Source organism: Calliopsis andreniformis, chromosome 9 (assembly GCF_051401765.1).
Source record: "Calliopsis andreniformis isolate RMS-2024a chromosome 9, iyCalAndr_principal, whole genome shotgun sequence".
In the NCBI taxonomy this organism is placed as follows: Eukaryota; Metazoa; Arthropoda; class Insecta; order Hymenoptera; family Andrenidae; genus Calliopsis; species Calliopsis andreniformis.
In genome coordinates, this window is record NC_135070.1 from 11734152 (window position 1) to 11761656 (window position 27505).

At 42.7% G+C, this 27505-nt stretch overlaps 1 protein-coding gene across 6 annotated transcripts; it reads right to left on the reverse strand.

Annotated features, from left to right (window-relative positions):
- Positions 1-2487: 2487 nt before the first annotated feature.
- Skeletor (DM13 and DOMON_DOH domain-containing protein skeletor) lies at positions 2488-27505 on the reverse strand. 6 transcript variants are annotated; one of them, XM_076385126.1, is made up of 14 exons: positions 27283-27505; positions 19885-20022; positions 18663-18735; positions 17982-18090; positions 16384-16546; positions 15764-16023; positions 9370-9469; positions 7577-7761; positions 7083-7388; positions 6404-6575; positions 5906-6099; positions 5545-5769; positions 4706-4861; positions 2488-4000 (listed from the first exon to the last, which is right to left on the reverse strand). In XM_076385126.1, exons 1-14 carry the CDS (start codon positions 27365-27367, stop codon positions 2837-2839), a joined length of 3330 nt encoding a protein of 1109 aa, XP_076241241.1. In that variant the 5' UTR covers positions 27368-27505; the 3' UTR covers positions 2488-2836. The 6 variants fall into 6 exon arrangements, with proteins under 6 accessions (XP_076241241.1, XP_076241247.1, XP_076241242.1 ...); XM_076385132.1 differs by having other exon boundaries at positions 2488-4464; positions 4513-4861; XM_076385127.1 differs by having other exon boundaries at positions 3740-3899.

Consider the following 27505-nt stretch of genomic DNA (forward strand, 5'->3'; position numbering starts at 1 on the left):
CTAGCGTGCAGCCTGAATTTTTCTCAATTATACATGCCTTTTGATAAACCTTGTCCTTTTTTTAGCGTGTCTTGTTAAAAATATGATTCGTCATGAATCCGATGTTTTATAGTTAAGTTAGATATTTCGATCGAAGCGTGCCACGCGTCTGGTCCTTTTTTCGTGGTACAGAGAAACGACGGTTAGATCTAGTACCAGTAGTGACTCAACAAAAGAAAATGTAGCAATCATGACGGTGTTTCAAGTACGATTTAATCTCTCATATTCGATCGCGAAAGCGTAATATCCTCACTAGCAATAGTGGATGTCCTTTCGACGCGAATGCATCTCGGTGACGATTTCACGGCACAGTACTTCTCTTTTCTATAGCCATGGGACACGTAGGAACGAAACAGTTTTAATTCTACCACAAAAACATTCCGCTAACAGAACTGTATATATTGTTGTAAAATGACTTCGATCGCGTTGCTCTTCGTGAAATTTCAGTGTTACGTCTCACGTATGTACTCTAAATTTGCAATTGAGACTGATTTGTTTCGATTCGTCGCAATATACAATTATATATTTTAACGAACTATTCCATAAAATCGAAACAACGTTGACTGGAAAGTCATTTTCCACGGTTTCGAAAAGCAGAAGGAAAGAGAATCGATATCGATCATGCAGGGAATTCAATCTTGTTGGAGAACGTATACTTGGCGTTTATCGTTAGTATTAAATTTACTTGGTAAGTGGTCGCGTGACTAAGGCTGTTCGTCTACGGAGTGTCGCGTCAGCGTTGCATACGCTGCAGATAGAAGGATAGAAAAAGGAAGCATATCCAATTGCTTTGTGTGTCTTTCTATCTGCAGCGTACGCACGCTGACGCTCCATGGACGAACGACCTAACTGTGAGCGCGCTTCGAATAAATAATCACGCTACAATAATTCAATGTATCGGATCCTCGTTGTTGGCTAATCTACGAACAAGGTCTCGCGGTTGCTACAGAAACAAAACGAAAGCGCCGTTAATAAATGTGACTCGAAACTAGCCACATTGTAGTGAAGCGTTCTATCATAGGCATCTCTATACTTTATACGCGCGACAGAATGAATCAGCGAACGCTTCAAGAGAGACAAAGAGCAACGTAGGCAGAGTCGAGAGCAGTGGGAAGAATGTTGATTGCAGACGCGATGAATTAGTGCAAAAAGGCGTAACAGGTCTCTGCACCAGTTCGAATCGAGCTTCTTCGAACGCACGATATGATCTGTCCGTAACTGAAGGACACTCGGAAGAAATAAATTGTTCAATGAATTTATATGGTTCATCGGGGAAGAGGTCGTGTAACATATGTAAATACACCCGTTGACTTCGATACGTGATAACGATATACGTGTAGTAACGAGTACGATGGCATGTGTAAGCGCGATTCTACTTTTAAGAGAGAGCGTATCGAAGAGGAGAATCCGCGTACACTGTAGAATTCGTTAATTTCGTGGAATGTAAAACGATTTAATGAAATTTTTTCGACAGAGATAATCGATCATCGGGATTTTTACCGGGATATTTTATAACGAGATCGAAGGAAGCTGAATAGAGTGCAGTTTTAGAAATCGCTAATCGAGATTTTTGAAAGAAGTTTTAAGCGCGAACGTTTTTTAACGATCATGTACGAAGCCAATCGCGCACCAGACGCGTACTATCGAACGGGATACTTAAAAATACCTGATTATGGAATTTTTTAAACGGTATGCCGACTGCGAATGCAGGTGCAGAATTGTCAGCAGCTCTTCCCGTTCTATGCCAGAAAAGGTGTGAATGGTCACGGACATCCTCGCTCACCGCATTCCAGTTGACAATTGTTTTCAGAGTAATTGGCGACAATCTGATCGTCACTCGTACGCTCTTATACTATAACTATACGGTCGTATACAGTAGTTAGTGTACTGATTGTTTTGTAAGATTTCTTTGTTTTTTTCTTCTATACAATAAAATATTGCTTAACGTCAGACGCTTCTTCTTATTTAATATCTTAAGCGTTTCGGATTTTTATGCGAATATACCTCCGTTTTTCCGTTTTTGTAATTGAAAAGCTAATAATAAAAACAGCCCTCAATGATCAACTGAACAAGAATTAAAAATGTTACAGTATGTTTTGTGCTTTTCTAGAAAAAGACAAAAATTGACAAGTGTAGTTGTTATGAAGTTTTCAATTGCTCGACCTTTAAACCCTACATTGCTTTGACTTAGAGTACCAAAGAGGAAGGTCGTTCCATTTTACGATATTTATTAACAATCAGTTTAACGTATGTACAAGTATATACTCTAAAACTCAACAAACCCTTGTCGTAGCACGCAAGACAGATAAAATACTTCTGCTGTTTCTTCTTGCACCTGGAGACTTAGAATTTGTTGCATACATCCAAAGGTCGATACAGATGTTCAGCGATGTTATACGTGTCGCGAACCATTCTCATAGAATAAAGGACAACAGTCCGTTAATAAATACCTAAATAAATAAGTAAATGGAGAATGTTGTGGTTAGTCATATTCCTCTCCCGTGTTATCGCCTCGATTACATTGCCCGCTATCAGCGAACTCGAGTCGCAATCGAAGAGTCGTTGCAATACTTAACGATTATTTCGCGCGAAACGATCCCAGGTTGCGTCCGAGTGCCTTACTAAAGCCAGCTTGGAGGTCTTTCAAGATTAAGTAAATCTATGGAAATGCGACAAACGTGACCCATCGGACGTGGCTTTCGCGTGGTTTGCGCTCGCGGCTTAAACACCTTCTGACTCTACCGAATTTACAATGAATACCAAAAGATTGCTTCTTCACTTTGAAATAATCGCTTCCTCAAATGATGTAGTAAAAGACAATGGTTAGAAGAATGTACCCGAAATTGGACGTAAGCGTTTGGGCCGTGCTGCCAAGAAAGGATGTTGCGTCCTGGTGATCGTGATCGTGATCATGATCGTGATGATCATGGTCGTGGTGATCATGATCGTGGTGGTCATGGTCGTGATGATCATGATCGTGATGATCATGATCGTGGTGGTCATGATCAAGGTACTGGATCGTTCCAGAGCTGTTCACTGGAGGTCCATGCACATGTCCCTCATGAGGCGACCTTTTCGATCTAGTTATAAGCGTCAGCATTGTGTTCTTCATCGCTCGTAACTCAGGCGTCGACAGGTCAGTTGAAGGCAGACGACGCACCTCTATTTGAGAATTTTCAGATCGTGCCTCCTCAGGGATCAGGGGTGGCAGTTCGCCCCTGAATCGTCCAAACTGCGGCGTTCTACTAAGAATATCCGACGATAGTTTGCTTCTGGGGTGGTCCTCAATTCTAGAAATCGACCTAGCTAAGCCAGAGTCCTTCACCTTCTTTCCATCAAAGGTAACCAACACCTCCGAAGACGAAGGTGGCGATTCTTTGACTACCGTGCTAGAAACAGGAGGCAGATAGTAGGCGTTCGTCCTATCAGCCGCCATTTCCATATCGTCCACGTCACCTGGCCGAGATTTCGCATTCTTCTTCTTCAACTTCTTCCCCGTGTCGATCGTTGGGACAGGGGGCGAAGGTATAAAAACAGGCTCGAAATTATCAACCTGCCTGTGATTCGGCACCTCCTGAACAGCCGTCTCGCTCGACTCCGTTTTCTCTAACATCCTTTTCTGAGCCACGTCCGTGGGCACCTCGACGTTCCTGATAATAGGCTTGAAGCCGCTTTCGATCACTATCGAGTCTGGGTTGAATCCTGTGTTCCTCGCGGGTTTCATAGTAGTGGTGTACAAATTGGCAGCGTCCATGCTGGACACCTTGGCCTCCATCTTGTTCCACTGCTTCGGATCGACTTTCTTATGCTTCGCGACCTGCGAATTGCTATTGCCAGGATTGAGTTTCTCGGGCGCTTTCCTGTAAGTAGAAGAGGCTGGTCGGTAAACGGCCTTCTTTCGCTCCAGGAAGACTGGCCTGGAAGGTAAGGGTAGGGTCGGCTGGGGCATCGGGTGAGAGCTCTGCAACATCGGACGTCGCGTCAGCACTGGCCTCTTGACGATCATTAGCTGGGTCCTCTGCTCTGGCTGATGGTGACGATAATGATGGTGAAGCGGCGGGTGAGCGTAAAGATGGTGGTAATTGGTCGCGTAATGATGGGGCGCGGGCCTGGAATAGAGGGTCTGCGGACCGGAGGCAGCTGGGTAAGTGTATTTTGTCCCGTGGCTCAATGGTCGCGTGTTATCTGCAACGAGGTTAGACAATTGCTGGTTAGAGGGTTGGGGTAACAGCTCCTGCTCGATCTCCATGATCTGCTGTCGAGGGGGGTACGAGCTGGCGGAGGACCTCAGCCTTGCGTCTCCTATCATCGACTGTTCGCGATAGACCGTGGGCCCGGGTTGATGGTGATGATGATGATGGTTGTGGTGCTGCTGCAATAGATCCTCGTCGAGGTGCGCGTGATGCGTTTCCTTCACGCGTACCTCTGGGTGATACGACGCATGGCTGCCCACGCTGTACGAAGGTTTCGAACTGTACGCCTGCTCGTATGACGTTGGCGATGATTGCAAGCGGACGTAATTGTTGTTATTAGCGGTCGTTAGTAGCTGCGTGTATGATGTGCTTAGCTTGCCGGGGTTAGTCGCTGGATGGTAATGGTAACGATACTCGTGGTCACGATGAACTGAATGGGCAGGCTGCTGAAGGAACTCCACCGTTGGTGTTACCTTGCTCGCGACGCGGATACTGGAGCTGCCTTCCAGGTCTCCGTATGCTTGTTGGTTGTTCGGGTCGACGTAGACCGCGTGGTTCTCACTGCCAGCGGCCTCGTCGCAGCTGTCGTGGACGTTGATCTTCCAGCCCAGGTAGCGGTGTGTGAAGCACTGTATGTTGAATATTGTTAGAATAGTTGGTTGGCCACTTCTTTTGTAAACAAAATATTCTGCATTGACGTCTCAAATAGATTATTGTTAATGTGAACTTAATTAATGGGATTGGTTAGACAAAACTTATGGCTAGGTCTAGGTGAGTGTTTTCAATGGTACGTAATTGATCAAATTGGCGATATGTCTGCGTTATGTAGTAATAAGAAGCAAAGACTAGGGTTGAGATCAAGTACCTCGCAAGTAGGTTCGAATTTTCAACTTTGATTGGATTTTAGCTCTTTATAAGTATTATGGAAAATAAATACTTCTAAATACACTGGAACCTAGATCAGGTACGTCTTTCATAAGTACTTTGAGAGACATCGGTAATACCTTCAAGTATAAGAATTTACAAGACTTTGACATGGGCTAATTTCTTACAAAATAAAATCGTGAGTTGAAGAACAGTACAACTCCAAAAACCACATTTTCATGTGGTCCATTTTACATATCTGGACCCCAGAGTCAGTATATTAGGTCCACTTATCTTCTGTGTAACTTAATGCACTTTGATTCTATGGTCCAGATATAGTAGCATCAGTTGCATATAGATTTCATCTGGAGGATCAACTGAGGGTTCAAAACACTTCTGTGGCATCGCAGAATATTTGTTAGTCGACTGGATAATAATCTCAGTGTACCTGATAGTACACAGTGTCAGGTGTATTTTCATCTGGAGTCCATTCCACGAGCCCTGGCTCCCCATAGTCGCACTCGAGGGTCAGCGTTCGCTGATAAGCTCCGAACGACGCGAACTCGTCCGCAGGGGCTTGATTCTGATCTGGAACCCAGTTGCATAAACGACCCACTCCTGTTGGTCGATACACACCGCGATGACGTTCGGCACCAGCGAATATCTTCACTTTCTGTTCGTACAGAAAAATGCTTTTACTTTCTCATCGAGTATTTCACCATTTCTAGTTCATTGGCTATTTGCATTCCTGTTACGTTATCCTATCATATAAATTCTAAAAATGGAATCAGAGAAAGTTCCCAGCTTACAGCTTTCTCTTCGGGCGTCTTGTGCTGATATCCTCCAACAGGATCGTCGGTTATGTAAAACGGATGATATCGAGCGGGTATATCAGGATTTTCGCCTCCTTCTACTACGAAAGAGTACTTCTTTCCACGAACAACATTGATCTCAGGAATTAGTAGACCATTTATATACCAGGAGATGCCCCATCCAACATGACCTGGCGAAAGAGAAATGCACTGGTTTACATGTCAACTAGTAAATCGATAACTAGGTGCATTTAGATACCGATAATAAACTTTCACTTGTCGAAAGTTTGTTGTTGTTGATTACTAATTCAAATTTTACGGTTGGAATGATTTAGAGCAAACGAGCTGCTTAGACAAACTCTCTCTACAGAAGTTCATTTATATCAGCATACGAATGGACCTTAGAAATGTTTCTCGCGGTAAAGTTGCTGATAGTGATCTATCAGTCTATAGAGAGAAGATGCTGTGTTTGGGTCTTTTTAACTTATTTCATACCAGTGATAGCAGGATATCCATGTTTCCCTCCCGTGGGGCCCATCTGAGCGTAAAACACTCCATCCTCGGGTTCGTGACACTGAATCGGTGGAATTTCCCAGGCATCGGTTCTAGGCGCTGGCGCGGGGGTAGCTGGAATACGTTGCGATCTTCTCGTGGTTGCAGTCAGTGCCTATTTGGTTATCAATGAAATCCATAATACGATAAATCAACAATGAACAATTTTTTAATAGGTTGTCGCCTGCAAAGCTAGGTGTGAACCGTGTTACTTTGTTCTTCGTATCACACTAAGCAAATTGCTTACAAGATGTTCGAGAAAAGCTCTCAGACATTTTCAAAGATGATTCTCCATATTAAAGTAGAATGAAAATCAAGAATGATGAAGTTGCGTTTAGAATTTCGTTCCAGAGTTATTCATTGTTACAAAAACGTCTAAAATTTGTGTGAGATATGTCTGACTTGGGACTTATACTACAGGCGCAGCGGCGCCAGTAGAATAAGTCACAAGTCAGACATACTTCACAAGATGTTCTCTCAACAATTATATGTCTTCAAACATAACTGTGACGACACAAACTGAAGAACCCCTAAATAGGAATTCATCCGTGCAAAAGATAGGATATAATTTTATGGAAATCATTTCCGACGATCAAGCATCCTCAATATTCCCTCGATCTACCTGACTTCCGCTCGCCTTCTCGCTGTTGTCCACGAATAGCTGAGATTGCTCCTGATCCGGAACGGGACAATTCCAAACCGGTGGTCTACCAAAGTCGATGAAGCGGTCGGTTTTCAAATAGTCCGAGTGGAAGCTGACCTCTTGCCTCTCATTCAGAGGGCCGATGGCCCAGATGATTGCTTGCGAACCGTTTGTCAGGATTTGATGGTCCAGCTCGTCGTTCGTCTTCAGCGGCCTCTGATACGTGACTATGCTGTACCCGTCCACCAGCGCGGCGTTCAACAATCGGATGGAATTCGTGTTCTCCTGCGGACCGTCGTTTGAGGCGAGTTAATGGAACGTAAAGGAATGTAATTTAATCCCGCCGCCAAAGACTGTCATTTGCCCGAGGGATTACTCTCTTGATAAATCAACCCTCGCTGAAATTGCCCTCGTGTTTCCCTCACCTTCAGCCTGGCCAGGAAAAGATAGCTGGAAAAGCGAAACCCTCTCACCTGTATGCGTGTGTCGGGACAGCTACCGCGTCCACCTGAGCACTGAGACTTCGCGTCCAAGAAGTAATCGACCGCGTAACCCTGAAGAGTCTGCTTGTCCACCCAGGCGACTACCACGTCACCGCCAACCATCACGCTCCTTTCAGGGTTCGCCGATAATCCGAAAGCCATGTACTGCCCATTATCTGTCGGTGCATGAGAGGGTACCATATTTTCGTGACTATAATCACGTCAGAGTACGATCGATGGGAATTGGGGATACTGGATCTGGGCGAGAGGTCGATTAAAGATCCATTTATGCAACCGACGAGCCGAGAACGAAAAATCACAAATACACAAGTGTCTCAATAGCTGGCCATGGCGCAGTACCTGAACACAAGCGCTAATTTTATTTCATTTTGAGCTTGAATTCTAATGTACCTAATAAAAGAACAAAAAATAGTATATTCAGTTACTGAGGTGCATTTCAAACGTCTTGAAATATTTGGGACATTTGACATCTTAAGTGTCCAGGTACTGGGACATTCTCCTCGTAAATGATAAAACACTATCAATACGTGTTTCGTCGGTATAATTATTCGGGTTGTCAGTTGCGTTAATGTATCTTAAAGCGGAAGAACGCTCATAAAGTGGTTGCTAGGTCGGTGGTTACGGGTGGACGCGAATTCTCGACAGACGACAGGAATTTGTTCAACGTTTTGTCTCCCCTCTTTCGACAGCTTTCCCTCGTCGCTTCTTTTTGCTCCGATCGTCCGCTTGAAACGATGCATATTAATTTCGGCGAGGCGTCCACGCGAAATTTATTTTCCGCCACGCGCAGAAAATCGGTGCGGTAGGGTGGATTCTAATTTACCGAGCGGCCCGTTTAAAGGACGGTCACGCGTTAATTAGACCGTGAAGCGCAATTTTTCTTGGCCTCCTCAGCCGGAAGAGCGACTCGGGGGTGCAAACAGGGTACGCGACTGTGGATAACCTTTGGATTCGTTCGGTGGAACCATCGATTATTTCTGACAGCGGCAAAAATGGTGACACGCAGAGCGACGTTGTCTAAACAGCGGGGATGTTATTGTTGAATTTATGAATACGAAGCATTTTAAAATACAATATATAGAACAAACAGTGATAAAGATGAAACGGATGGAAAGTAAATGAATGCTGTTTGAAATAGAATCTCGGAAGAATTGAATAGAATAAAACAGAAAACTGCTGTCCTTAAAGTAATTGCTTCTTCAACATCACGTCGGTGAAAACAGAATTACAGCTCCTTAGTGTGACATATAGGAAGAGGATGGATTCCCATTTAAATAACATAGTAAAAGACTACTACAGCACTGGACCAAGAAGATTGGAAAAAATGAAAACACTCAGTAGATATATTCACAAGAACAAACCACTAAAAACCTGATAGCTCCAATGGGAAGCTAAATGGAAAACGATTTTTCGTATGAATAAACGAGTAAATGGATGGGGGAGTGAATGAGCGTGTGCAGTAATAGATTGACACAAATAGTTTCTCATGTTCAAAGGCAAAATGTAACTAATAAAGGAAATATAAAAGAATAATAATTACGATGCTATTGAAGTAAGTACCTACTATTTCATGTTATCGAAGAACGATATTCTTGGCAGTATCACATAGAACATATCGTTAGCCTTGACTTTGTAGCAGACGATCGAAGAAGAATATTGTTAATTGAAAGTTCGATGGCATAAATTCAAGGTGCTCTCGATAAATACGACAGAAGTTTTAGGGACTTTTGTGCACGCAGGACAACTCGGAAATCTACACTCACCAAGTTTGGCGACAAGTTGGGCGACTATGCTGTCTCCTGCTACGGCCCATCGCACCTCGAACGCCAGCTTGTCCTCGAGGACTTCACAGTTCAGTTTCGACTGAAATCAAACGATAAACCGTTTACACCATCGTTTACAAGACCGACACCGATCTTTCGACGTGATTTCTAAAATTATTTCTTCCGTAGGTATCTCTTATTTACTAGCGCAGTTCAACAGAGGAAAGTCAAGAGAAGCTTATGGTTCAAGAAAAATACGTTTATTCGCATTGATCTCAAGTAAAAACGTACAAAAGATAGAAAAAATAATTGTCATCTCGTAAATGTAATTTACATGTTAAGTACGTGTCATCCCGAACGCACGATGTATCTGTGTCTGTTTGAAGGAAGAACTGGCCTAGAGTGGAAACGTTCTTCGTTTCCTGGAGGTAACGCGCGCTTTTCCTTCGATCACGATAATGGAAAGATTAACCCTCGTATCACAGCCAAAAGCGTCGCGATTCGCTTCGCTCTATATTCTCTGTTCTCACACGTTTCACGAAAATTGACGCTTTTACAAAGAAAGAAGGAATATATTATCGCTTCTTATGATCATACCACTAACAAATCGCATATCATTCGCTCGCAAATCTCGCTCGATTCAATTGCAACAGACTGTCTCTTTCGCTTATTCCCACGCTTTCGTTCATTAGGTGTTAAGTATCCCCAACATCTTGCCTCGAGGCGGGCTCTCATATAATAAAGTTTGCTATTCACTTGCTATGCAAGTTTGCTATCACACTTATTCACCTATTCACAATATATCGATTACTGTGTGTTTCGCCTTATCTGTAGAAAAGAAAGAACACATACAATAAAAGACTTAAAAATGCTCTAAATACTATGACAAAACGAGCTTGAAGAATGTCAGCGCGCATTTGAGACCTCGCCTCGAGTCATGTGACAAGGCAAATCTCACTGTATAAGGGATATTTCGTACAATAGCATTGTTTCAAGGGGTTAAAAGGTATCGAAGGATTCGCGGCTGGCATCGTAAACGCCTCGTTCCGCTTGAAACCTGCACAATGGTCGATTTCGTCCTGGCCGCGCGTTTAAGCGCGTTTCGCGAACGAGTCGGTAGACAGTCCGATATTCAACCGTCACTAATATCGACACATATTTCATGCGGACTCGGAGAGACGGCTAAGCGGTGGTGAATTACGGCGACTCGTATTGTTCGAGGAGAACGCGATGCATCTGCTTCCACGGAGGCGAGCGTGTACAGTTTACGTCTCTTGGAATAGAATACTAGAAGGGATTCGAGAGATTAAAGGCGTGCCTCGTAGGCATATGTCCCTGGAACAGTTTTCCTCTGCATACGTTGCGCCTATTTTGCGATGCTTTCACACAGGGTGAATTCGTTTCGAATTTGTGAATGGTGATAAGTCGATGCTTCGGTTTATTGATAGACACTGTGGTAAGCGTTTCACAAATTATGTCGTTTAATGAATCCTCGCAGGCTGATTCAGAATTGTAGGGATGGCGAAAGGAACTTTTTTGTTTAACTCTTCGAGGACTCCTACTTTTTTTTTTATATATATCACTGGAGATTGCATATAATATGTACCATGACACATAATTTCAAGTTATCCTACATATATATAACACAGCAGAATAATATACATATATTTCATCTTGGAGAAAACTTTTTTCTATTATATTTCGAAACGTCTCACTCTACATAAGTGGCATCCTCGCGCGTATTCGCCTGTTTGGGTGAGATATCCTGCAAGGTTTGCACATGCCTTGTACCCTCCTCCTTCACACGAACGAATATATCCAAGTGTGTTCAGAGATTCCCCGTTTAATAGATAGCCCGCGCCGCGCGGCATTAAATAAATAAGAAGGCTCCGTGCATCTCCCAGTCCTGCCGCTGGCAAACTTTCCAAAGTGGCTGCGCACGCGACAGGCCGAGCAAACTTCACGAACGAGGCCCCGGCTAATATTGTCGCAGCTGTGCCACCTGAGTTTTCCGCGGAACGAATGATCGGTGGTAAGCTCGACTATCGACTCAGAGAACTTTTGCTAATTTGTCGAAGCGCGTGTTCGACCGAATTACAATGTGATCTGTGTGCTGACTTGTGAGACGGGTCTTGAGGGGATTTCAGGATTCTGTCATCTGGTTTCAAACCAATTTGGCTCAATTTTTCGGCGGAAGGTAGCTCGTTCGATTCTTCAAACGATTAGTCGACTAACGAGGCGGAGACAGCTCGAGAACTCCTGCTGCGGAGTTTCTTGTGTTTTGGTGTTCGCTAAGAAGCAGATTTGTGCAACTGGGTGCGAGGAAAAAGAAGATACTATAAAGATATTATAATTTTATAGAGGAAAAACCTTTGTTAAGTGCACTTTTGAAAACTCACCAAAGCAGCAGGCGTGCTTTTGATCTCTATTTTTCTCTCGTTACAAATTGTTTCAAAGAGTAACCCATTGCACATAACACACAATTTTTCGAGAAACAAAATGGGACCTCGATCGATGAATTAAAATGAAATCGAAAGTTCAGAACAAAATAAGATCTATGCTTCCCGTTCTACAGTTACACTTTATCATATTTATTCATAATTAAATTACAGTAGAACCTTACTTTAATGGACTTAAGATCAAAATCGAAATTAAAATGTGTCTTTGACACCAATTTCCTAAATTTCACTACACTGTCACTAAATTATGATTCAAATTCCACTTTCAGTCCTACTGTAACTTAATCCTCAATACGTGACTAACATAGCTACTAGGAGTCTACTGAAGTCAACGAGTGCCAGACAAGTGCCTTTACGTCAGTAGCCACAATAGTCACTGCTTCCTCAAACCCCTTACAATTAATAAATCAAGACTCGAACTCAATTTCATTATCCTTCATTTTCACCTTACGCCTAAAATCGCCTCTAAAATTTTCTCTCGCTCGTATCAGAGAACCCTGTACGCAACATTCATAGACAGTTCTTCTATCTAGGATTCGCAGCAGGAATTCTCGCGTGGTCCAAGAGCAAGTAACGAACATCAGTAACGAACGAAGGAGTCGAGCCTTCTGTCGCCCTGGAATCGCAGCAGCCTCGCGTACGAGTTCGCTTGCGGCTCAGCAGCCAGCTGGCTGCGCTGCTCCGCTGGTTGCTCCGCGTCGACAGAAGACAAATCGCCTGGCCTAATCGGCTGCTGATACGTGGACGCGTCGTCCAGATTCGATACGTCGTCGCCGTACTGAACGATCGCGGCCGATCTTCCAGTCTGCGCCGGATGGGAGGCGGTTTGGAGGCGGCGAAGCTGCTGCGCGAGAGGTTCCTGGGTCTCCAGGCTCTTTGGTATTCGATAGTCGATCGCCTGGACCACCTGGACCGGATCTTCTCGACGGAGGATCGGTCGGTACGTCGTGGGACGCTGCTGGGTAAGCAGCCCGCTCGCGAAGGAAGGAGAAAGAGACGGCGACGGCGACGACGACGAAGTGGACAGCTCGTACAGATTCGCCAGACCGAGCGTCTGTCCCTGCCCTCCGCGATGCACGTTCTGCAACACAAGGACAGAGACAGGGTGTTATGCATGCGTCTTTGCGAAAACGGAGTTATTCATACGGGGCGTCCCAAATGTGCCTTGAGATATTTACAAGGGCGGCGAGGGAGCTCACCGAGCGAAAGTTGTTACGAATGTTTCGGTATTCCCTTGACGTAACGTCGTTGCTTGGGTTGTGCAGCGTCAAATTATTTAGAATGAGTTTCACTTGCAAGGTACTGTCACTTGCATTTGCGATAAGTCGATAGTGAGATTGTGGTGAGGTATAAGTATACAGGGTGAGACTTGTAACTGTGTCACTTGAATTTTCTTTAAACTCTTTGGGGCATGAGAAACTGTTTCAAATGAAAGCTGTTTGGTGTCGAAGGTATGCTTTTTTTGAAACATTTTCTCATGTAACTAATAGTAGAAGATTCAGGTGATACAGTTATGAGACTCACCCTGAGTCTCATACAAAGAAATATTGTAAGCGCAGGATGTTCTACAACGGGGTTCGAATATTTAGAAGAGTAATTTTATATATTAAAATGAGACGAAAATTAAGAATAACAAAATTGTATTTATTTTTTTATTCGAGCTATTAGTCATTAAAGATACATCTAAAATGTGCGTGAAATGTGTCTGACATGGGTCTGAACGAGTCTGACTCATTCTACTGTCGGCGAGCATCGATACGTCAGACGCAGCGACGTCAGTAGAATAAGATGGTAGAATCGATTGAGTCAGACATAGTTCGCTCGTATTTTAGGCGCTTGTTCAATAATTAATGACTTGGAAACGAAGCCTCAGATGCAACTTTGTTATCCTTCATTTTCGTCTTATTTTGCTATGTAGAATCTCCCTTTCAAATTACTGACACCTGTTGTCGAACTTGTATATACGGAGAGGTTTAATCTACCTCCTGTTTGGAAGAATAACACATCGCTAATTCCAAATACGATGACTACTGTTGCTAAATGCTAGTAAGTGTATGCTTAGTTACGTACTGTATATCTTCATATGTTAATTGAATGTTAATGTGGCGTAACATTCTTCGTGAGCAGTTTTTTTAGACACATCAAAAGAAATGAACGTCAATACCTAATATTTGCTCTTCTGGTTCTGTTATTGATGTTTCTCATTCGCTAATCATTTCTTAACTACATCGACATACATTTACTACAATTGATATAGTAAATATTGAACATATCGTGCGAATGAAAATGCTAATATTTGTCCTTTTGTCTAGAGCCAGAAAAGCTAGTAGTATAATTTCTGAATAGATATATTGTGTCATGGAATATATTTTATTTTGTTTGAGTTTCCTCATCACCCTTGCAAATAGTAAAGTATGCATTTGGGACGCCATGTATAAAGTCTAATCGGTTTGTTGAATGAATCGATAGAGGAAGAATAAATAAATTCAAATTGTTCGATATCGTGACTTATTATCGTTCCACTCCACCATCAGAGGTGTATTTAATTACCAACATAAATTATTTATTGGTCTCTAAAATTCAATGACGTTTTCATAACTCAGAATTATGATGGAAATCAATTGTAGTTAACAGTTTTAATTGCGTGATTATTGAAGTATACATAAACAGTCCCATTTGGAGACACTCCAAACGATTCAATGACCCACAAAATAAGACAATGTCGCTGGATTCAATCTATACATGCCAGAATACTAAATCAAGAGTATCAAATCATATTTACTGTTCATAAAATATATCTTCCTATATTGATCCATTAATAAAACCTCAAATTCTCCTTAATCCTTTTCTCTTACAGTACCCCGATTTTTTCTTAAACCATCATTAGAAATACCTTACTTCACCTGCATTCCTTTCGCAAATCTCTTCTAACTACGCTTCACGAAATCTATAGACTATAGTGGGCCCAGGAAAATCTGTCGCTGAAGGAGACATTAGCGTGCACAGTGTAGGACGCGTATTGACAAACACCAAAGAGGTTCGCGTGGAAAATCCGTAAATCGGTGAACGTATTGTCGTCCAGGGCGACTTCCGCTGACAGCCAGATATCCACTCAAATATTGACACAGACAAATTCGTTGCGAAACAATACGGAGTCTGTATTGACGGTCCCCGTGAAAGGCTCGTTTGTTTCTACACATTCGACGCTGTGTACGCGATTGAATGCATGGCTAGGCGCATCGAGGAACAGCCAAACTGTCGTTCGACGAGTCGAAACATCGATGTTTTTGCTACAACTTCGAAAGTGAATGTTTTCGCAAAAAGAGAGGATTATTCTATCAGAAGACGCGCGCTAGTTGACGATGTCGGGGTAGAAATGAAGCAAATCGTCTCGCAAAATATCGACGGGATATGAAACTATATGGAAGCTGGCCCCGAATTGGGGAAACTTACGCGACGTGACACAAAAGTACCGAGTCAGCTAAAGACGATGTAAATCGATCGAGAATGGGTAAAAGCCTGCTCGAATCCCTTTCCTCGTGTCGTGAACGTGATTGGCATGGAAATATGGCAGCCTCTACATTGCCAGTCGTCCAAATGGTGCGCGCGTTCATTGTACATATAATACACACGTATGTACGTATACCTGCTGAGGTGCTCGATTATAGTTACACTGATTGTAATTGAAAGACGATTTAAAAAAAAATTAAGTCGATCATTCTTCGTTCTTCTGTGCATGTAACCACAACTAGGCACCTCTGTACTCCAAAATCGCGGTTCAGAAAAATAATTAAACTCATCAAGAACAAGTTTTCCCATGAACAAAGCGAAATATAATTGAGCCAGATTGGTCGAAATGTGTACAAGATTTCTACAAGTCGAACTATGCGCCTCTTTCGTCGAGTCAGTGGCTACAGAAAGGCTTTCCTGCTTACCTGCGGCGAGACTCCCAGCATTTTCAGGGACGGTGGTACATTCAGATTCTGCGTGATTTGGACGTGGCCGAAGTCCACAGCGAAGGCCTCGCACCAGACACCGAAGTGGCCGATTTGGTGAACCGTTAGGTCTCCAGGTAAAGTGAGTACGATGGTTTTGCGTTTGTACTGACGCAGAGGTTGCTCCTTTCCATTCTCATCGGGGACACGGATTCCTTGGGGGGAAGGTGATGGTCCAGATCCCACCCAGAATTTTGCATCTGTGAGAAAGAGTTTGATGATATATAAAATTAGAAAATGTCAATTCAGTATCAAAACAGACTCGTACAATCATAAAATAAATATTATTTCTCTGAATTGCGTATTTCTTAATTTATCATTTTTATATGTCGTTAAAAGTAAATGTAATTAGAGTCCCAAAAGCGAGAGATAGAAAAAACATTGTTTATTTAGTCTATTCTGTATACTCATAATGACGAGTTGGCAATAAAGAAAGCAGAGTTATTAATGGAAATTACTTTTAGTTGAACTTCGCCCATTCAAGACATTGTACTTTTTCATGAGTGTATTCTCTTCTTAATACAGACATAGTGGTAATATTTAATAGCTATGTAGCTTACCAGGGGCTTCGCCATCGTAGCTGAAGCTGGGTACCAAGAGGGTCTGAGCGTCGACTACGACGATGGGTTCAGAACTGACTCCGTGTATACCGTTCAGAGCTGCCAGTTTCTGTGGCTTCGGATAGTCGAATCCTCGTGGTATCCTGACATCTCCGAAGTTTACCTGGAACATTGTAGTTAAGTATGCATTTTGGAGTTACAATAGCGATGGAAGTACAGTAGAACCTGGATAGTCGCAAGATAACAAAACTTAGATGCATGCACGTACCAAGGAACATGCAATTATCTATGAAACTGAAGCAACACTTCTGGACTGAAATTTAAGCGTCTTGGTCTACTGTGACTTCCTTATTTTTATTTTTAAATAGCTTCGAAATACTATTCTTTGGAAAAGTAGAATCTAAAGATTGCAAATATCGAGGTTCTATTGTACACTGATCGATCTTCACGTATTGAGTCTTATGTGATTCTCAAAGTTCTTATTTATTTTGTTAAAATTCAAAAACTTCTATATGTTCCCCGAGTTTCTACAAGCAAGACATAATACAGGGTGTCCACGCTGAAGCAGGTCACCTACATATCTCCTTCGTTTTTAATCACACGAAAATCGTTCATGTCATAATTCGAATGGCTTCGAAGGAAAAATATCATGGAAGAACAATCTTAAACATTTCGTGTTATAAAAAACAGGGAATGTATTTAGGTGGGCTCCTTCAGCTTGGATACCCCGTGTATCAACAGTAAAGAAATCAGCGTGAAGGGATCCATTCACTGACAGCGTTAGTCTAAAATATAGAATTAATCCCCTTCCAGATACTCAACTTCCCCGTGTGACCAACAAAGAGGGTTTAAAGCGTTCAAAATGCACGAGAGAGCGTAATTCGCGCAGAGACGAGTGAATTCATAAGCTTCGAGAATAATACCGCGAACAGAATCGACTTTATCATCGGGCAACTCCGCTCGTGAAATGGAAATTCGAGCGTTTCGTTCTCGTCCTGTCATGATCGAGCTTATCATTCCCGAGTAACACACGGCGGGGTATCTGCTGCCGGACACTCCAACTCGGAATAAATTTGCGTCGCCCTAGCGATATCAAGGACGTAAATCGACGATCCATGCAAACTGCCACGGATAAGCCAGGGCGAGTGCATCCATCGGGGTTCTCATTAAATCTGAAATTTCGCGGTGCACGCGGCGCGGCCCGCGAGCTTTCACCCCTCGGTCGTAACTTTTCGGTGAAATTCGCGTCGAGAAATTACGTTCCTCGTCACAGACACTTTCCCCCAGTTTTCGTCAGCAGGACAAGCTGTGACTTTTCAACGTAAAAGTTCTCTCGCCGATAATCGGATTTTCGACCGTTCTCTCTTTCGGAAAAGTTTCCCGCGGGGCAGTAGAGCTCAATTTCCAGGAGGGGTCCTGGCCGTGCATGGCGCACCGCCAGCACAGTTACTTTCTATCTGGTGCTCGCGAAAGCACGCGTGGCGACAGCCACGAGCGTGAAAGTTGCACGACAAGAAAACGATACCGGTTTCTGCCTCGTGCAAGTTGATTAAGATGCGACACTGAAGGTCACGAGCATGATGCATTGCTTTACTCACGGCGAATTCGTCGCACCACACCGAGAACCACTTGATGTTGCTCAGGGTCTTGCCGTCGGGTAACGACAACGTGATGCCCTTCTTCCGGTATCGCCTCAGCGTTTCCGTTCTGTTTCAAATGGAGGCGATTGTGTTTTATTTTCTGAGGTCTTCAATCGTTCGTGCTTTAGATTCTATTTGTTACTGTTCGACGTTTTTTATGCAAGGTTCTTTTAAACTATAGGTATAAAGTTGATCCTTTGTACTCAAGGTATATTGCAGGGGGAAATGGTAGCTTGACTTTTTTTTTTTATGGAGAAATCGAGAACGGGATGAAGTTACTTAAAATATTTCTGTTTTAGGTATTTTATATTCTCCTTTTTCATGCTTCTGTATTTTCGTGTTTCATGAATTTTATTTCAGTTGATAGTTTCACTTTGGTGGATATTGAAAGTTTCTGGGGGAGTGTAGTAACATGAATCGATTTAGTTTTAATTGTATGTACATACATTAATGGATTGATGCAAATGAAATTACTCAGTGCTGGTAGAAGGTTCTGGTTTTTATTTTTATAGGAAAAATAAATGATTTCATGTGCACCAATCCAATACTTTAAATATACTGAAAGCGTTCTTGATCAAAGGATGACCCAGTTAACGTTTTAAATACTATTTTAGGAAAATAGAGTAAATATATACTCACGATCCACGTTCATCTCGAAGCCTGATTCCGTTCCCATTGGGGCTCTTCGAAGTGCCCACGTAAAAGTACGCAGCTGAAAGGGCATAATTATAATTACACTTCTCTTCGTAGAAAATTGTCGGTAATTACTGAATCTGTCCCGTTTGGTCGACCACCCGTTTGCAATATGTGCTCGCCAATGAAGGAGAGGAACTCTCTATCGTTCTTTTGTAGCTGCTTCATTAGATTGTCCTAAGTGCCTCATTAAATGTACACGTTCTTCAAAAAGTGGGCAACATTTTCATTTCTGTCCTCGCTCTCTTTCTTTTCCTGACTTTTAAATTTCATGAAACGAGTTTTATCGTATGTAGCCCACTTAAAAGAACGTTTCAATTTTATTGAACTGCACGCGGTGAAAAGCGAGAGTAGCGAACGCGTGGAAAGGTAGCTGCAGAGAAACCTTCCTCAGCGAGATTAACTTTCTGCCTTATAATTCTTTTCAGTCTGCACGTGCTGGAGATAACTTATATAAGAAAAAGAAACCTAAACGAATTGACTACTAATTAAATAATTGTTAGTACGTTCCCTATTACTTTTATAACTAAAAGAAATATTACTTTATCATGAACATAATACTTATGTCTTCGTTAAATGCTTCTATTAATATTTTCCTAATAATTTTTCGAAGTATGTATTTATACACTGTACACACATAAGAGTATCTTCAATATTAAAGTAACATTAACTAATGGATCAATGACTGCCGAAGAGCTCTTCTCGCTTAAATTCAACGAAGTAACAATGCCTGCTTCAATATTTAGAATGCAATTATCCACTCACTTGTGACTCATTATCACAAAACAAGGACTCAGTTCTCAACCTACAATTTTTCCTCACTTTTAGCGCAGTCAATCAATCACTCTAAATAAATATTACATCCCATACGACGTGACTTGAATTTCAGAATTAAATGTAAGTAGGAACAAATCTCGTGAAGCCTCGAAGTGAAAACGAAGAACGATGTAACATCAAACAGTTACTACTTCACTGGTATCTATTCTTCGAGCGATCAATGCAGAACAAGTGGATAGCTCGAAAAGTCTTCACCAGATATTCTGAATAGTGAAGCACCAAGAGTCGTCTTCATCGACGCGCACAGCTTGGTCTTAGCGGAAAACGCGAGCCAGGTGATCGACGCACAGCTCAAAATGAGAAGGTTCGTGCACGATTCTTGGTTACGAACTTGGCGCTTCTCCATCGTACGTGAAGTCCTTGATGAACAGAGTTCGCCCGTCCACGGCGTAAACTTCACCGCTGACACCATGATGAAGTTCCGACAGCTTGCCAATAAGCTTCCCGTAATAAGCCTCGCTGCATACCTCTGTAAACATAACCGAGATTGATTAATTATCGTCGATTAACGACGAAGTATCGCGCGGTGGAAAAACGTCTAGCTATCATTCATTTATTTTCCAATTCGTGGGACGCGATATTTGCGAATTATTTAAGGCGAAAGAGGAACTCGTTGACCCGTGACAGACGAGCATCAAGAAGTTGCCGTCAATTTGCCTCTCGAATAATTAAACGACGGAATGTTCCGCGAAGGAGAAGACCCAGAACCGGTCGCATGCATAACTAATCGAATTCAGAGTCACGCTAGGTAGAATAATAAATTCTGCCCGTCGCTGGTTACCGATCCCAGATCGATGGTTAACGGTAGTCGATGCGTAGTCGAGTTGAAGATCGATTCTACGACAGAGTGGATCGTTACGAATCGCGACGGTATGCAAAACGCGAGTTCCTCGAACGCTGGACCTCGCTGGCATGTGGACCACTTCGATCTGTATAGAACCGTGGTATGCTGATCATCTGTTCGTGTATCCTGGTTCTGTTCAACTATATCGTAATTTTTGCGAAATTCACTGTTCCTGGAAATAATGTCTGCGTGTGCTTGTTAGGGGAGACATAACGCCAGTTTATGTTATCAGTGTGCTGGAATGACCGATGCAGTAGAATTTCAGGACTTATGATGTATAGTTGTGCCAGTTTCACTTAGGATCGGTGAATTTTTGAATTTTGCTCTGGAGTTGGCGTATTGAAATGCTGTGTCTTTAGTACAGTGAAATATTTAATAATTATATATGGTGTGAGGGATACAGGAGGCAGATTTGTTGATATTAGACGTAACTAGGACTTAGTCTCTTAGTTTAGAATATATTTTATGTTTACTGTCTGAGATGAAAGATGTTTAAAATATTATGGTACTTGGAATACAGCTATAGTCGAACCTTATCAACTCTTTTTCTATCAGTGTTTTGTATCATTTTTCATATGTAATATTTTGCCAAAGCCAACACATCGTTACAGATCATTCCTTGAAATATTCTGTACCAGTAGCTTTAGTTATCTTCTTCCCTAAGTATTTCTTATCTAGACTCTTTTATGGCACTTTTACAAATGCATCCTCTTATACTAACGAAATACCGAACAGTCCATTACTGTTTTATTCAACAATTTCAGATATATTTCTCCAACACAGCTGATAGTGAATCTATCACAAACTGGACACTAGGATAACGTCTGTCCAGTCTCAACATCAGTACCCTCGCAGATTTTACGACCACGCTCTGTTCCTTCTAGTTAGTACAACTAATCGAGCGCGCTGACAGAGAGGACCGCAAGGAAATCAGGGTTAGAGCATAAATATGGATCGAACGTCAATGCCTATCATTGGGATAGATGCTAACGAATCGCAGAACCGGTCGAAGATCGCGCAGCTAACCCTTTGATCGAGCTGCCGTACCGTTACGTCTCTCTCGGTGGACAGGATATCGTCCATCCGACGGGATTGACGTACGTCCAAGCATAAATCGTGGCTGGTTACAGGGTAAACGGTGGTCCCGGACGCGGTCGAATCGCGGATTCAGGAAAAATCGTGCCGAGGAAAATTAGATACATCTGGAGAACGATCCGTGCACGGGGTTTCGCGGTGCCGTTAACTGTTGCTTGTAATCGGTGATGTAACGTGCGTGAGATACACCGCTCTGTCGCGCGTACCACTTTGTTCCACTGTGGTATTTGATAATTGGAGAAAAATGTGTTGTTACGGGACCGGATGGAACGTGATTCGTTTATGCATCTGGGTACGTCTCGAGCGCTATTTTTCCATGGAAAACGAGCAGAGATTTTTTCACCCGATCAAAAGGTTATATAGGTACGATGGGTAGGATTCTTGTGACCTGGCGCAGGTTTATTTTCAATTATTTTCTTGGGTCGTATCGATATCCTGAAATCGATATCATTTCAAGAAGATATTAATTCTTAGTTTTTAGAGATTTTTATTATTCTTAGTCTCTTTCATTAAGGGTTAATGTAATACAGTAGAGGAAGAATAAAACATCGATTGAGACTTTGAGAATTGAACTGTGGTTTATTAGTAGTCTATTGGAAATAATAAAATCAGTCATTAAGAAAGTGCCTTCTGTTGGACACTCCTGTTAAGATACTTACTAGAGGTCCTACTAAGCTAATCTCTTTTATATTAGAATCATAGTTTGTACATAATCTCACCTCGTATTTTAACAGTGTCACCATCCCACTCGAAAATTAAAATAAAACTATTCTACTATTTAGTCTTTTTAATTTTCTCGTATTCCAACAATCTATCCAAAAACAGTTCCCTCGGCATTTTATCAATTCTTTTACGAAATATATCCTCCGTAATGGAACTGACACGAACATAGAAGCCAGAGTACCCCTCCCTGTTCACGTTTCGCGGTCGAACCACTAGCATCATCGCTCCCAATCTACGCAGGGCTCGATATCAATCGCTAATGAGAAGCCGAGCCGTCAAAGCCTCGTCGATTTCGAGGTTCAAGAGGATGCATTACGTCGTTCCAGCCGCAAGCCATTAGTGCGTAATTATTGTCGCGGTAACGGCAACCTAGCGCGCGATTAAATCGTTACGATCGCGAACGTCACAAGTCTCGAAGGTGGCAGAAACCGCGCGCGAAGGGAGGACGTGGAATCGATGGGAAATTTGTCGTTAGCGCGCGAGGTGGACGCGAGTGGCAAATTTAGGTCAACGACGTCGAGCCGAGATTGAAAGAAGAATCGAGACAGAGCGGCTGACGATGGAGAGAGATATACATATCGGACCTTTGACATTTTCATAGGAAAGAGAAAGCAGAAGGCGGGCGAGCGTAATTGCCAGCCTCTACATAATACGACTCTCGAGTCTAATGTCGCAATGTACACACGTATTCTCGTGTGGACTTGCCGCGATAGCGAGGAATAAGACAGCGCCGCGATCGTACAGTCGTATACCTCTTCGTGAGCAAAGATCTTCGATACGAGATACGACTCGGCGCTCGAACGCGAGAAGACGTCGGTTAATTCTCCAAATGGGGGAACTGGAACCCCTGTTGACGCGATATTTTCCATCGCTCAGCTGGTGCCGGCTTCTTAAATTGGAATATCGAGTTTTACGTTTCCGTCTGCTATAATTCTATCAGCTGTTGGAACAGAGAAGCACGCCTGTTCCCAATAAATTTCGTTTACCCGCTTTATTGAGAGTCTCGCGCTCCGCTGCAGTCCGAGTTACATAAGGGAGGAAAGGAACAAATAGACGCTTGGAGCGAGGGAAAAGGGACAGGATGGCGATGATTTTTACACAACCACTCGTAATTATGGTACACCTCTTCGAGCGACAGAGTGTACAGGATGTTCGATGACAGGTGTCGGGAATTTTATAGGGTAATTCTATGTGCTAAAATAAGACGAAAATGAAGATAGAGGAAATTGCGTGTGAAGCTAAGTTCCAGAGTTATTCATTGTTGGGAAATGTGTCTGACTCGGGACTTATTCTACTGACTGGACTCTGGCTTGTTTAATGCACGCCATCAGTAGAATAAGTCCTAAGAAAGATATATTATGTTTCATACGAATTTTAGACATTTTTGCAAAAGCAATCCTCTTATTCTTGATTGTTCGTTATGTTTCGACATGCATAATCACTGTTTAAAATCCTTGACACCTGTTGTCGAATATTCTGTACACAATATTCCTTCATTATGAGCGCTTGGTACGCTTACTATATCTTCAGGGTATTCAGAGCAAATTGAAAAATAGATTGGTTTGCTGTATAGACTGCTTGGCTATAGGTTAAGCGGGATTTCATTCGTGAAGTGTCTAAGGGGAGCAGTGGTTATCACAGCCATTGATGAGAGGGGACTCTTGCCTCTCTTAATTGCGAAGTTCTACGACACTCGACCTGAACAGTGATTGTAGTAGCGAGCGCAACTTTCCCAGGCAACTTAATGTCTATTAATGATATTATGAAGAGTATCTACCCCCAGCAGCCAGTACTATCAAGTGAGCAAATAAGGACGAATTAGCCCTCATCCAGGATGAGTTATTGGAGAGGGTCCGGAAGATATCACTTGACCTCTAAATGCAACAGTGATTTCGTTATTCTCGACTTTCTACAATCTCTAATCTACAATCACACTTGAAATTCGCTTCACATGTAGCCGAACATCCTGTATACTGTCAGTCATATCTTTGATAAGGTCACACTTGATTATCAGGACTGTTGGGAGCTAGCTAGCGGAACGGTACGGAATTATAATAATAACGAATCCTTAATTCTGCACGTACAAACGTGTGCTTAGATATCAAAAGAAAAGAATATGATGACATATCTAATATCAAGAAAAGTGGGCCACAGAAACGATGTCTCACACGACACCATCGATGGGTCTGAGATGGTTAATGCACATCGGCAGTAGAATAACTTCCAACTCAGGTGAATCTTTCATAATTAATGCTTCATCATTCTTCATAAATTTTCATTTTCGTCTCATTTTAGCATGTAGAATCAGCCTCTAAATTTTTTGACATGTATTATCGAATACCTTGCATATCTACTAAAGATTGAAAATGCACGTCTGGCTAGATACGGTCCCTTTCTACTCTAACTCATACCTATCACGGAATTTCTTTCCACGTCTGATCAATACCTGAATTACAGAAATCTGTCCATCAGTTTAGTAACAAATAAATACACAAAAGCGAGGAGCAATTCTCTCCTCAAAGTCTCAGTAGTCTCTTATTTCGAATTTTCTACCACGGAGAATCGGTGTCCAAGCATTTCTCGCGGCAATCATCGCGTTTTCCTGTTTACTCGCGGTCCCAATTAACACTCTGAAATTCGTCGTCCCGCGCCTGTGGCCGTCGAATCGCAACAGGCCAAGAGGAAAATAAATCCCCTGGAGACTTAACGGCGCATTAACTCCGCGACCGATTAAATTCACTGGCACAGTAATCGCCGACCGATTCTCGAAACGTGACCCTGTTCGTCACACTACCACGAGGCGTGGAAACGCTCGATCGGTTCGCAAATCCTATAAATCGGCTCGATCGGATTCCAACGGCTCGTTTAATGTAATACGTGTAATATAAACTTCTCATGGGCATCGCGAGCAGGTTTCCACGTTCGAGGAGCCCGAAATCTCAGATGGAAAGCGGATACGAATTCCTTCGCGGAATCGTTCTCCGCGCGACCGCGATCTTTTTTTCGTCCCTTTTCTCTCCCGATCGCGCAACGCCCGACCATCTTTCTCCTCTCCGCGTGGCGATCGTCGGAAGAAAAGCGTGGAACGCGAAAGTCGCGGGCCGCGGCGCGAAACAGACCGGCAAATCGAGACACGCCGCGATGTCGAACGAGCTTGCAGAGTCGGTAGCGCCGTCGTTAATTGGCTCGAACAATTACTGCGCTCGGGATCGTTCGGTAATTGGCCCGCGATATCTCCCTTCTGGTTCTACCTTTTTTCTTTTTTTCGAAACTCCTTCGATCGTTTTTCAATCGGTTTAGATTTTGCACGGTCCTCTGAAGATCGTAATGGTTTATTCGGGAGTGGACTTTTTGAGGGCTGGATTTTTTGATAAAAATTGTTCAGTTTTATGCGATAAAATTTTTGGAAATTTCCTCGTTCTTGCTTTTGTTTTAAAGGTATTGGTAACGTCTGAGTAGATGTAGTAGAAATGAAGATATATTATAGTAGTAATGTCTCGATTCGATAGATTAATTGGGAGCGACTACGCGAAAATAAATGTCCATTAAACAAAGGCTATGTATTTTCGAATGCGATACAATCTGCTTTCAAATGAAAACAAGTTTATGACTTGGGAAAGTACCGACATGGAACTGTAGAGGTTTGTCCATTAACGTTTTAATTGGGTCATTTATAAACTGGAAACGCCTCCAGCGTATCTAAAACTGTATATTTAAAAATAATTAAATTCCACTGAATATTAAATTCTTGTTATGAATTTTTCCTTACGAACGTGAAAGTATTTCTACATCTCTAATAAATTAAATCATCTTCCTCAGTTAATAAACTAAACCCAAAGTTCATGAAATTGAGTCTAACTCTCGTATCGACAGACTTCTTAGAATTTAAAAAAAATGATTCACTCTATTTCCAACTATAAATATACTATAATTAACCAAAACTAAAGGAATATATGTCTAACATCCATGTCTAACACCTACAGCTACTTTGGAATCCCCAAAAAGATTAATTACTGGTATTCTACAAAAAAGTTACATGCCGCCAGCTCATTGCTCTCGTTCAGCTCTCCCATCACTGTCGAGGATCGATTCGTTATTAAACACGAGGCTGTAGCAGTGAAACAGCAGCGCGATTCTCCACTGAACGCCACGCATCCAGCGCGATGCACTTCGTCTGGCGTGCACAATCGCGGAACACCTTGCCAGTGGGTTTCAGGGAAACAGCTTCTGCCGTTTACACAGTTTACTCGGCACTAAGCGATTTGACAACGCTTTTGTAACGCGATTTGGATTTTAGCGGTGCCACGCGAGCGCTGGTTTAAGGATGATACACGCAGACCGACGTTAAATTATCGTTACGAGCGGAGGAACGATATTGGGGAAACGGCGCGCGGAGCATCGCGACAAAACGAGACGGTGGGGTGTCTAGCACGCTGTTTCCGCAATATACGCGCGCCCCTCGTAAATATATACCTCCCAGTAGACAACGACGGCTGCAAACTTTGATAATAACGTATCGCGCTGGAAGCATTCGAAACGGTGCTTAGAGCAGGAAAGACTCTGCGACGACTCAAGTTAAACGATTATGTGCGCGTTTGATATATCGACTCGAAGATTTTTCGACCCCTAAGAACGAGGTTAACTCTAGACACCTTGGGCTCGGTGGTCGTTGCGTGACGAGGTTAGTATTTCTTCCTTAATTTAGTAAACTTCAGTAGACTTTAGTAGCCTTTAATAGAACAGTTTACTTTGACTGCTTTGAGTTGATTTTATTACCTACGTTAGCACTTAACCCAGATCTTAATTTACTCTGATTGTTTCGAATTGATTTTATTAGCAAGTAATAAGAAACTCGTATGGACGTTGTCTCCTTGCTCTCGAAGTAGATGCACTCCTTTCAGACACAGACTATATTCGGTGTCATACTCGCAGCGTTCTGTACTACGTGTTTTCGGAGTTCTCCCGCGTTTAATCGAACCGGCACTCGTGGAACGTAAACGAACGAACGTGGAAAGGCGAGTACACACTTTCTAAGGGATCGGTTATATCGTTGTCATGTGAACTCACGTGTTACCAGCAGAAGAAAAAGCGCAGCGACTAGAGCAAGAGCGGAGAGCCGAGTCGGGGACGATGTGGGTGATCGTGTCGTCATGGCGTCTTCGTGGTTACTGCCGTCGAAAGTGGCTGTCGTGGATCCAAGTAGCTTTGTCGATCCCACTACGATCACCGGCTCGCCTTGCTTCACCTAGGTCCCTCTTTCTCTTCGCTTCTCTCCCTCCCGTTTCCACGG

Coding starts and splice junctions, on each gene's coding strand:
- Skeletor (XM_076385132.1), bottom strand. CDS start 27,367: ATGACGACACGATCACCCACATCGTCCCCGACTCGGCTCTCCGCTCTT. Junction 18,091..18,662: donor CTTCGAGATGAACGTGGATC/GTGAGTATATAT, acceptor CATTTGAAACAG/AACGGAAACGCTGAGGCGAT. Junction 9,470..15,763: donor TGCTGGGAGTCTCGCCGCAG/GTAAGCAGGAAA, acceptor GTTTGATTTCAG/TCGAAACTGAACTGTGAAGT.